Source organism: Phacochoerus africanus, chromosome 2 (genome assembly GCF_016906955.1).
Source record: "Phacochoerus africanus isolate WHEZ1 chromosome 2, ROS_Pafr_v1, whole genome shotgun sequence".
Taxonomy (NCBI): Eukaryota; Metazoa; Chordata; class Mammalia; order Artiodactyla; family Suidae; genus Phacochoerus; species Phacochoerus africanus.
Genome location: NC_062545.1, coordinates 50,027,632 through 50,040,931, shown reverse-complemented (window position 1 = coordinate 50,040,931; position 13,300 = coordinate 50,027,632). Strand labels below are relative to the sequence as shown.

Genomic DNA, 13,300 nt, shown 5'->3' with positions numbered 1-13,300 from the left:
AGGGAATTTTTCTCTTCTTATTATGACTAAATTAGAAGACAGCGGGGCAATGTGAAGATAATAGAGAGGATAGCCTAGTATCCATATCGACGAGCTTTTGAGCTTCACAGAGGAAGGCATGCCAAGAGCTGGTTGAATTACATTTGTTAAATACACTGTGAGGCTCTGTGCCCAAGCAGCACTGCCTTGGGGTCCCAGGAACAGTTAGAAGGTCCCTGAAACTTTGCCACCACCCTCCAAAGCACATAGACACATTCAGCCACAAGCCACAGAGCAACTTGGCCCTTGAAGGCTGAGAATGAATAGCCGTGAGCAGAGGTTGGCTGGGTCCCAGGGAAAAGTGTTTTCCTGGAGGGGACTCATAGCAAAGGCAGCAGTGACATGCAGTGACAAGGAGATTGAGACACAGTAACAGAAGCATACACAGTGCAATAAGCTAGACACAAAAGGACCAGTATTACATGATTCTACTTATACAAGACACCTAGAGTTGTCAAATTGCCTAGAGACAGAATGTAGAATCGCGGTTGCTAGGAGCTGGGGGAAGGATAAGGAGGATAAACTGTTTAATGGGTACAGTTTTAGTTTGGGAAGATGAAAAAGTTCTGGAGGTGGATGGTGGTGATGGTTGCTCAACAATGTGAAAGTACTTAATGCCACTGGACTGTACACTTAAAATTGGTTAAAATGGTAACTGTGATGTTATATATGTTTTACCACAATAAAAAAGCAATAAAAGGCACACACAGAAAAGAACAGAAGCTTGCCTGCTTTCACACATGATCACATATATAACATCCATGGGGCTCTCAGAAATAACTAGAGTAGCCTTTAGGAGGGAGCTGAGGTTCTACAGTTGCTCAAATAGAAAGTAGGATGCACCAATCTTAATATGACACAACTTAAACCCATATGCTAATGAGTCCTGGGAACATTAAGATTATCTGAGCAAGAATGAGATAAGCATTATATTAAAAAGTATTTTTTTTTGTCTTTTTGCCATTTCTTGGGCCACTCCCGGGGCATATGGAGGTTCCCAGGCTAAGGGTAGAATAAGAGCTGCAGCCACCGGCCTACGCCAGAGCCACAGCAACGCGGATCCGAGCCACATCTGCAACCTATACCACAGCTCACGGCAACGCCGGATCCTTAACCCACTGAGCAAGGCCAGGGATCGAATCCGCAACCTCATGGCTCCTAGTTGGATTCATTAACCACTGAGCCACAACAGGAACTCCCTTAAAAAGTATTTTTTAAGTGTATTGGACCACAGAAGAAGAAGGAAATTTGCCTGAGGACATCGGTGAAGGCAGTGTGTAGAAGGTAAGCTTTCTAGGATGTGTAGGATTCCAATGGGCAGAAATACTGGACAGAACATGACAGAGAGAAATGGATGCACAGATGTCACTGACACTGGAGACAGGACAGTGATCACCAGTGATGTGGAAAGAGGCATTTCCACAGTGTTCAGGAGTCCTAGTTAGATCTGAGTGGGCTAAGGGACATGAAAGTGGTCAGTTATGTTATACCCTTGAGAAGTTTGGGAAGAAAAGAGACTATCAAGGAAAAACATTTCTAGAACACGGAAGGATTGAGTATGTATTTGTAGATTAAGAGTCTGGGTACTTTGGAGAAAGGCATTAAAACAGAAGAGCAAAGGAGTTCCCTGGTGGCCTAGTGAGTTAAGGATATGACGTTGTCACTGATGAGGCTCTGGTTACTGCTGTGGCATAGATTCAATCCCTGGCCTGGAGTGCATCCAAAAAAACCCAACAATGAACAAACAAAACAGAAGAGCAGAAGGGGTCATGGGTGGATTGAGATCTCACAGGAGGTAGACAAGGCCAAGTTAAGAGCACAAGTGAATGAGTTCAGCTTTAAAAACAGGAGATTCCCCTCAGGAGAGGTCAGCTGAAGCAAAGACGCTCTGAGGTAGAGGGTAGAAGTTTAGGTGGTTCAAATAAGAGGAATAACTTGGGGACAAAACATTTGGTCAATTCAATCTCATGTTCAACCAGCCAGATGTGACCTCTACACAGCACTATCATGTGTATCCATATTAATTAAAAGTTTCACTGAACCCATGATTGCTTCCAAGTTACATAGATTTGACTATGGTGTGGGGAATTTACCAAAGTCAATTATTTGAAAATTTTTGCTTAAAATTATAAAAACCTTAATCTAATCTGGAAAATGTATTTTAGAAAATGTAAGTGCTGACTAAAATGAAGCAATGGTCAAGGCGTTACCAAGCTGATGGGAGGCACATAAAAAAGACATGCACAACTTTTTGGCTACCATGCTTATTTTCTGAGTAACCTTTATGACTAAGTTGAAAGAACTGAAATGGTAATAAATGAATTATGTATTAGTTGACACAATTATTCTTCTTGGATTGACATATGTTTCAAAATCAGTGAAATAATAACTGTAACTTTCTATCTGATTCTGCCCCTGAGAATAAGGATTAGAGTATCCAATGTTATTTTATGAAACACAGAGTCCTATGGATCTATAAAAAAATCCGTAGAGTTGTTTTAAAATTATCCTTATGCACTAGTGTAACAAAATATCATACATTACTACAGTCAATGCTCTAGTTAATTCATAAATTTAAGGCCTCACTTAAATTTAGGTTTACAACCATGATAAAAGCAGCACATTTGCCACCACTGAATGTCTATTAATAGCTAATCCTCGGAGCATTTCTATGGGCCAAATACAATTAAAGATGACGGAAGTATGTGCTTACATGCTTCCTTTCTTTTGTATATTCTGAAAACCTGCAGTGTACACTCCAGACACATACATACGATCCACACCCAAGCAAAACCTATTGCCCTTTATAAGATCTGATTCATAGGATAAAAAGACAAGTGAAGAAGTGAAAAAATGCAATACATAATCCAACAGGAGAAGTAGATTAACTAAAGCCTGTCAAATTAGCCCAAGTAACTACCAAAACAGGACTCCTTAATTGTCTTACTTAATGATGACATCTGCATTATTATGACTCCTAAGTGGTATGTTTAACTGGCACTTCACTACTCTCACCGGTAAATGGCATAAGAACATTTTATGATAAGACAGTTCACATGTAATTAGCCTTAATGAGAAAAAAGATAAACTAGAGATCTGCTATATAATACTGCACCCATAGTCAGCAATAACATATTGTACACTAAGCACTTGTTAAGATGATAGATATGTTAAGCGATCTCTTCAAACTAAGAGAAAATAAAATTGATATAAATGTTGTAGAATCTTTGGAGGTTGGGCCTCACATAGTCAACCGATAAACTTTTGAAGGGCCAAGAAAATGGTTCAGCAAATATGGAAAAAGGAATAAGGCAAAACTCTGTATGTAGGCTTTTTACCCCCTACATACAAGTCTGCCTAATATAGGCACACCTCATCCCACTTCAAACGTCCTTCCCCACAATGAAATATATACGAATTACATGTATACCTCACTTCAATGTAAAAGCATCTCCTATTTCAGGTGCACCAGCTCCCTGCCCCACATGCCCCACCATGCATGCACCATTCTCTTTTTGCTGCAATACACATGTCTCTCCCAAACATTTTTATGCATAGTAATTACCACTTGTAAACACAGCACTGGGTCATTTCTTTATTTTCAGAAAATAATAGAACCCATTAAAAAAATGCTGTAGAATCTGTATACTTTTTTTATCAGTAAAAGTAATACTGATACTTTTTACTCCCCCCAAATATTGAATTACATGAAAATCACAACTTACTGAAAATTGACGATAATATTAAATGTTTCCAAAACAGTTAAATGGAAATACTGAACAGATAACATTTCATATTATATTACATTTTAGATGTGTTGGAGGAGGTCACTGAGAGAACATGACTCTCAGTTGATCTATAAGCTGGCCCAGGCAATGGGAAGCTCCTCATCCCCTCCCCTATCCTTGGGATGTACCATCTGCCCACTATTCCTACCTCAGGAGTTGTTTCAAGGATGTAGCCTTGAGGCAGTAATGTGTAGTTGAGACCACCTGGACTGTGTATGTGAACTGAACCCCACTAAGGTCTCTACATAAAGTTTAGATTCTGGGGGAGATGAAGAGATCTACTGGTCTTGAGGTTGCCCAGTATAAGCCTTGAATCTAAGTTCCCTTGCTCAGGAAACCTGCCATCTACCAATCTGGGGTGCTCTGACTCTTTCTCTGGTCTCTCCTAGAAAATCTCCTTGGACAGGGGCCACTATTAGATTTCAGCTCTGGGACCTCCCATGGCTGTGAAATAACAAGTAGCCCTCTCAATATAAAGTGATGTATTATTAGAACATATTAACATCCTTGAATTTTCTAGGAAATGACAATATAGGTTTTGTGATGCAGAAGTATTTGCACACATTCTAAAAATCTATACGATGATACTTTTAAAATTCTTTTCTAATATATAAAATTTGTCCAAATTGTATGATTTTTACGGTGTTAGTCACTGTGAACCTGTCTGGCTTTTCTTTCCATCTTAAGAATGTATGACTCAATGACTCACTTCACATTTTCGATACAGTTAAGGAAATACAGTGATAGAAGAATTGTAATCAGGAATAATAAATCTGACTCCATATTGGATATGTTTCTTTTACTTTAACTATTGCTTTTGTTATGAGTTAATAACTAAAATAATGTTGCCTATAGCCTGAGATATACAGCCATTCTCATGGCTCTGACTTTTACAAGTATAATACTTCTCCATCCATGTAGAAATAAAAAGTTGTAGAACAGAGAATAACATTTGTCTTATTGGAGGTTTACAGGAACACTATGGACTGACTTACATGGACAGCAGCAAAAACAGAAGAGTCCATCATCAAGACGTTTACAGCAACCAACCACACCTCCTCCTCTTTTAATATAAAAGGAGCCTCAGTTCTAACTCGAGTGAGATGGTTCTTTGGGACACTAGTCCACCATCTTCTCAGTCTGTTGACTTTCTGAATAAAGTCTCTATTCCTTGTCCCAACACCCCATCTCTCAATTTATTGGTCTGTTGTGGAGCAAGCAGTATGAGCTTGAACTCAGTAACAGAATTATGTGTAGCCATCAGTCAATTTTATATAAACAAATGGACAACTTTTTACTTAAGTCACATTTCATAACATGAGAAACTTCCTATCTACAAAATAATAGAATGCCCTAAATAAAAACCAAAGGGGTGCATAAATAGTCATTCTCTAGTTTAACAGAATTGTGAAATAATCAGCCCAAAATGTTTTTCAATTAGAAGCTGCAGTAGCAGAGTTCTGAACATAACTGAGCTTCAGAATTTCACTGGTTTTGAGAACGTGGAGAGGTCCCGAAGAAGAGCAAAAAAATGAAACCTAGTGGGAAAACCAGCCCTTATGAGGGAAGGAAAGAAAATACTGAAAAATCAACCTGTGTGTGATGTTTAAAGAAGTATGGCTTTTATGAGAGGAGCAGTGGGCTTTGAGTCCTGCAGTCTATGCTCAATGCTAGAAGGAACACAACTCTTCTTGGGTCAAGGCAAGAGTGAAGTATAGTGTTTCCCTGCAAAGTATATCCCTCCAGCAGGCTCTGGGAATGCATACTAGAACCACATTATTTCACCAATTCAATTCCAGAGCTTAAGAAAGTGCTCAGTCCATAGTAAGCTCGATAAACATTGAATGAAATGGTGAGCTCTGGAATATACTGGATTCGATTCAGTGACTTACGGAAGGCTAGCTCTTATTCATCATTAGCAGAACAGAAACTTCAAGAACTTATAAAATACTTATATATTAAGCTATAATTTTTATTTGTAATTGTTACAAGTTTTGAGTTCAAAAAACGAAACTTAACAAAATTTTTAAATGATAATTTCCTTTTTTTTGTCTTTTTTTTTTTTAAGGGCCGCACCTATAGCTTATGGAGGTTCCCAGGCTAGGGGTCAAATCAGAGCTGTAGCCACCAGCCTACACCACAGACATAGCAATGCCAGATCTGAGCTGCATCTCTGACCTATACCACAGCTCACAGCAATGCCAGATTCTTAACCCACTGAGCGAGGCCAGGGATTGAACCCGAGTCCTCATGGATGCTAGTCGGGTTCATTAACCACTTAGCCACAACAGGAACTCCTAAAATGAAAATTTCTAATGCTAATGAAGATATTGGGTAATATGCAGAATAGATAGATAAAACAATGACGGAACATAATTAGACATATATATATATATATATATATATATATATATAAAGATCTCTAAAAATGAAATAGTAATTCTACTTTGAAAAATCAATCTTAACGGATTTTTTTTTTTTTTGCTCAATAAATGTTTACTGAATGAACAGACACATGAAGAATAAACAGAAGAGATGACGAATAAGTGGTGAGGCTTAACTGGCCTCTCTGGCCAGAGAAACAGAGAAAACAACTGTCCTAAATGTTGCAATGTTGTTTATAACAATAAAAATCCAAAGGTGGTGTAAAGGCCCACATAGAAAAGACATGCCCATGGGGTGAATCATTTAACCATAGTAAAGACCAGGGATTGATGATGTTGTGATGAACATAACAGTTTTTCACATATTTAGGAATATTTCCTAGGAAATGTTAAGGTCCAGAGAATTTGAAAATCTCCTTAAAAAACACTATACAGGGAATGGCTGTCATGGCTCAGCAGTTAACACACCTGACTAGTACCCATGAGGACTCAGGATCAATCCCTGGTCCTGCTCAGTGGGTTAAGGATCCAGTGTTGCGTGAGCTGTGGTGTAGGTTGCAGACATGGCTTGGATCCTGCACTGCTATGGCTGTGGTGTAGACCAGCAGCTGCAGCTCTGATTTGATCCCTATCCTGGGAACCTCCACATGCCATGGGTGTGGCCCTAAAAAAAGATAAAAAGACCAAAAAAAAAAAAAAACTATACATCTTAGAAATATATGGGGTTTCCTAGTTGGTAAGGATTATTGTGTATTATAAAACACAAATAAGGAGTTCCCTGATTAGCCCAGCAGTTAAGGATCTGGCATTGGGAACTTCCACATGCCACAAGTGAGGCCAAAAAAAAAAAGAAACAAATGAGATTAGCTTTTACCAGCCTTTTTTATTTTTTTCCATGTAAATCTGTGTAGCCAAATAGCTCTTTGCTTCCAGAAAGCAACAACCAACTTAATTAAAGGGACAGAGTGATTACTCCCTTTCACTAGAGATTTATTCGTTTTTAACAAAAGCTAAGTAGGCCATATCTGTCATATATGCCACTGTTTCTAGCTACACTATCCAAGCTCATAGCTGCAGGCCTACACCACAGCTATGGCAACATCAGATCACAGCTGCATCTGTGACCTATGCCTCAGTTTATGGCAACATCAGATTCTTAACCCACTGAATGAGGCCAGGGATTAAACCTACATCGTCAATGGAGACTATGTCAGGTCCTTACCTGTTGAGCCACAAAGGGAACTCCCAGATCTTATGAAAGTTAATCTGTGTTGTGTTAACTATTTTTTCACACATAGCCTCATTTCCCCCCATTCTTGGGAACTGTTTTTATTACAAAAGCCACCAGCTCACAGGTGTCATCCTAATCAGAAAGGCTACAGACTTGAAATGTATATAAGTCTTCTCTTCTCTCCTCTTTTTGCTAATGGGTCATAGCAACTCCATAGGGCCTCAGAATCCTTCTCAACACAATATTCCAGATAGACAAAGAACCTGAGAGGTAAAGCTCTTGACCATCCCTGAATTCAATAATTAATCAGGAAATTCACTGTTACATTTTAAATTACTTATTCAAATACTAAGACATTTTTATTTAAAAACATGTAAGCAACTAATGAAAGAACTATAGAATATTAAGAAAATAAGGTGCTCCGTACCATATACATGGTTTGTATATCTTTTCTCTTAAAGCTTCACCATTTTCCCCCAATAATTGCCTAAATGGAATCTAAAGATAATCAGAATATGATCATTTGTGATTTCCTCTCAATATGTATAGAAATAATAATTTCTTTGACATAACCAGAGATACTTGTAAATACTAGAAGGTGAGGAAATTTCCTCTAAAAAGGTAATCCTGGAAAATGAGGTAGCATACCACCCAGAATCTTTTAAAACCCCCTTCCCCAATACTTACCATTGGTTATCCCAAGGAATACCGAAGAATGGACATGAATTGAAAGTAAAATCAAACATAGAAAACCCATTAGATGTCCCCCGAGCCTGTGCCACCTTTTTGGGTACAACAATATTTATGTGAAGGACCCCTGTAAGAGCAGCCTTTGACACCCCATATTAAGCTCACAGCACTAAAGTGTGCCCAGTGGGGTATCTGGCCAACACACTAATAAGATCTCTCCCCTCTTAAACCTCACCTGGAAGATACCAGAACAATAAAAACAAGCTCAGGCATAGAAAGAGTTCTAATTTCCACATAAAATAGCATCCACCTTTTCCCATGCTAATTCTGTAAGGCAGCTTATGTACAAATATATAAATAACTGCAACTTTATCCTAGTCTCAATGAAAAATCAAAATGGCAGCAAGCAAGAGAAGCATCCTAGCATCCTTGGCTCACTGAGTGCAGTGTTAGCAGAGATGAGCCAAGTGACTTGAGGCTCCAGAGTCAGCTTACCCAAATCCCCTCCAGTCTCCTGTGGTGGAGGGACCATGGTTGTGCTGTGCAGAGCCAGAGAATTCACTTACACTGACTGCCCAGTAATCATGTGATGATTTAGAGCCAAAGGTCAGAAAGAAACTTTCAAGTCATACCTAATATTTGTTATCACACATATTCAGAGGAATGAAATGCTCTAAATGTGGCAGCAAGTGTTCCAATGCAGCTACTTAAAATGAGCTAAGTCTCCTTATATACAGGCTCAATTACTTTTCAAAGATTTTTACTCCAGTACTTTAGCCACCTGGCCAGAATTTGAGGGGTTTAAATCATGAGGAAGAAGATGAGAGAGAACATGCCTTTTAATTTTTAGAAGAGAATTTACTGCTTTTCTTAAATTCATTAATTAAGGTAACATACTAGTAGTTAAACATTTAAACCATTGTATATGAACTATAGATGAGATACATATTGACTTAATTGCATATGAATACTCAAACAGGGAGCTGCTAAGCCTTGAGCCTTTAATGCCTGCACATGAAGCCGCCTTCAGGCTTTTAAGCCACCCTTGATAGCATGGGTCTGTACAGTGACATCTGCTGAAGTGTTCCACCAGACAATGCCCATTACATCCCCTGATATCAAATTACCCTCTTCCTCAACACTCTGATCTCTTTGCAATTAATGAGCAGTTTACTTTTAAGGAACCATATCATTAAACTAAAAGTACCTAAAGTATCACAAAATAGAAGGTTTAAAACAAACTTTTCTCAAAAAAAAAATGTGAGTTAGAAACCTGGTTTATATGAAACATCGAAGGATAGGCAACAAGATAATGTTATTTCCCTTTGATTGTTTTTTTGTTTCAACGTTTAAAAAAATTTTTTTAGATTATAGTAGACTTACAATGTGGTGCCAATTTATGCTGAACAACAAAGTACCCAGTCATACATACATATACATTCTTTTTCTCATATCATCCCCCATCGTGTTCTAAATCAAATGCTGAAGATTCCCAGAAACCCCATCTGGTAACTTAAATATCAGGTTATGCATCAGGAAGTGAAAATATTCATGTATGTTTTCACACAAAGATATCTGTGTTGCATATTAAACCAGACAGAATTTGTTGCTTTTTATCAGTGCAGTGTATTCACACACTGGAATGTTCATCTTGGACTCAAGAGCTAAATATCATGACCATATATGCTATATCTGCCCTCCTAATGAGTCAAAGGCTTTCTGAATTACCATTGACCCATCCTCCAATTACAAATAGCTAATCATATGGGGAATTACTATTGCCCTGTGTAATTGCTGACTAACTGTCGGTATTTAAATGGCAAGTGATTCTTTTTTTTTAATTCATGTTTTATCAGAAGAAAAAGTATAGGAAAGATAACAAGCCAAGAACAAAAACAAACCTTTGGTAAATCCATTTTGAAATGAAAAGAATATCAAGACCAAAAAAAATTCTTTTTTTACTATACAACATATAAAATAAACAATAAGGGCTAAATACTTTTAATTTATCATGAGCTTATCTACATACATGATGCATGTGGAAATAAATATAATAAATATCAATCTTTGGTCTCTAAGTCTACTTTGTGTCTTATGTTTAAAATTCACCTTTTTTTTTTTTTTTTGGCTTTTTAGGGCCTCACCCTCGGCATGTGAAAGTTCCCAGGCTAGGGATCAAACCAGAGCTACAGCTGCCAGGCTATACCACAGCCACAGCAATGCCAGATCCGAGCCATGTCTGCAACCTACACCACAGCTCATGCAACGCTGGATCCTTAACCCTTTGAGCAAGGCCAGGGATCGAACCCACATCCTCATGGATAATAGTTGGATTTGTTTCTGCTGAGCCACAATAGGAACTCCCCAAAATTCACATTCTATCTCCATATGTCCATAACTTTTATGTTGCAGAGCCACCAAAAAAAGAAAAAAATAATAAATAAATCTAATTTTGGTTATGTCTATTTAAGCCTAAATACTATTTTTCCAAAAATAAATTTAATTACTATTTTATAAAGATTATGCCTCTATCTGTACATGTAAATTTATACCACAGAACAAGATCAGTTTGCAAAGATTATTAAAAACTACAAATATACAAACAACACATTTACCATAACATTCAAGTGATAATGTTACTATCAAGAAGACTTTTTATTTTTAAATAAATTATTTGGAAACTCTTTAAAAAGTTTATGCAGTATTATTAATGTAAAGGAAAATTACTATTTTACTTACATGGTGTCTCTAATAAGAAGAGAACTTCCCAATTTGAAACAGGTTTTATCACCTTCACAAAATACACGTCTCATAGAAAAGCTCTCTCCTAGGTCAAAACCTGTGAAATGTGACAAATGATTTAATCTGGCAGTTTATTTTTTATTGAATTATAGTTGACTTACAAAGTATGCCAATTTCTACTATACAGAAAAGTGACCCAGGTTTGTGTGTGTATATGTATTTTTTTTCTCATATTCTCTTCCATCATGTTCTATCTCAAGAGACTGGACAAAGTTCCCTGTGCTACACAATAGGTTCTCAGTGCTTATCCATTCTAAATGTAATAGTTAATCCAGATGTTTTATTAAATTTAATAAACTCACAGAGATATTGATTTGTTATGCCACAATTTTTAAAAAAGTTTTATTGGAATATAGTTGATTTTACAAAGTTGTGTTAATTTCAGATGTATAGCAAAGTAAATCAGTTATACATATATCCACAGATTTCCTGCTTCCTCTGCTATGAGAGGATGAAATATATTTCAAAAGATTCAAGTATTATTTTATTTGACCTAGGAATTATTCTAAATAAATGATCATTGTCATTTACTGTAGTAGCTATTATGGCTAGAGACAGAAAGTCAGTTAAGTAGAAAATACTACAGCAATTCAACTGAAATCTAAGCAGCCTTAAAAAAAAAATCACACTTTGGAAAAATATATGTTGATGTGGGGAAATGCTTGGATCTCAAATGCAGTATATGTATTATGATTTTGTGTGCATGCATGGGAGTGGGGGGAGGGTGGAGAGAGAAACTAGAGGATGAAAGGAAAATAGAGAAAGAGAAAGAAATACAGGAATGTTACACCAAAAGAGGAATGATGCCTATATTTGGACAGTGAGATCTTCTTTTTCATATCTTTTCTTTTTTCAAATTTTCTACAATGAATACAACTTTTGTAATTTTAAATACCTTTTGGTCTCCAAGAGGATGAGTTGTTTGTGGTCCTTAGGTTAAACAATATAGAATTCTGTTCTCAGCAATTTTTGTGTATCATCCATCTTCTTTGCCTTCAGTTTTTAATACTGATATTATCATCTTAAATTACAATGTCAAGGAGCCACCTACCACACACTACATGTTTGGTGATGATTTTACACAAAAATGCCCCTTCGTAAAGGATTATAATGCTTACCTGAAACTTCAAGTTTATCTCCATTGTCTTGTGTAAACTGATGCTCCTCTGTTCTCAGTATAGGACACTGGTTTTCTATTTAAAAAAAAGAAAAAAGAAAAAGGGTATTGAGGATTTTCCCCACATTTTCTATCATTTTTTCAAATAAATTGAATCACATAATATAATCAGAAATGTAAGATAAAGTAGAAAGAAATTAAACCATTTTATTAAATTTCTTTTAAATGAGGATAATAGTATTACCCACCTCAGAGTTTGTCCATGAAGATTACCTGTGGTTATTTATATATGCGAAGTGCCTGGGACACAGGGAATTCTTGTCAGTGGGAGCTATTTTTACAATTACCACTCCTCTAAGGTTTTAACTGCTGCTACATGGTTGGCATTAGGAAATTATCTAGCTTTAAACTAGATATTAAAATTTCATATTCAAAATATATTTTAATATTAAAAGAAGTGATCTACTATTTTAACACAACCTGGATTCAGGTTTTGGTATTAGGTGATTTTAAACTTTATAGCAGGAGTTCGAATTGTGATGCAGCGGGAATGAATCCAACTGGTATCTATGAGGATACAGGTTCCATCACTGGCCTCTCTCAGTGGGTCAGGGATCCAGCGTTGCCCATGAGCTGTGGTGTAGATCGCAGACACAGCTCAGATCCTGTGTTGCTGTGTCTGTGGTGTAGAATGGCAGCTCTATCTCTGATTCAACCCCTAACCTGGGAACTTCCATATGCCACGGGTGCGGCCCTAAAAAGCCAAACAAATAAACAAACAAACAAACGAACACTTTAGAGCAGAAGAAGACTGCAATAGACTAAATGTATCCCTCCCCAAATTCATATGTTAAGGTCTTAACCCCCAGTGTGACAATCTTTGGAGATGGGGCCTTTGGGAGGTAATCAGTTTTGGGTGAGGTCATAGGGGTGGAGCCCTTGTGACCAGACCAATGTCCTTTTAAGTTGGAGAAACAGGAGCTCTTTCCTTCTCTCTACTCTGTGAGGAAAGTAGAAAGACAGTTCTCACCAGAACCTGGCCATGACGGCAGCCTGTTCTTGGAGATTTTAGCTTCCAGTATTGTGTGAAATAATATCTTGTTTACGCCTCCAAGCCTATGGTGTTTTTGTTAGAGCAGCCTGAACTGACTAAGGTGGCAACATAAAGGGAAGTTATATAACCAAAAGTAAAAAGCAAAAGCAAAGACCTCTGCCATACAAAAGTGGCCTGTAATGGAAAAAAAAAAAA

At 37.3% G+C, this 13,300-nt stretch overlaps 1 protein-coding gene across 4 annotated transcripts in view; it reads right to left on the bottom strand.

Annotated features, from left to right (window-relative positions):
• COL19A1 (collagen type XIX alpha 1 chain) overlaps positions 1 to 13,300 on the bottom strand; it is a 345,293-nt gene that overhangs the window by 306,875 nt on the left and 25,118 nt on the right. For all 4 annotated transcript variants that reach the window (XM_047760063.1, XM_047760070.1, XM_047760080.1 and 1 more), the window contains 2 exons: positions 12,053 to 12,127; positions 10,872 to 10,971 (listed from right to left, as the gene is read on the bottom strand). In XM_047760063.1, coding sequence (XP_047616019.1) covers positions 10,872 to 10,971; positions 12,053 to 12,127 — 175 coding nt within the window. The remainder of the gene's footprint in view (positions 1 to 10,871; positions 10,972 to 12,052; positions 12,128 to 13,300) is intronic.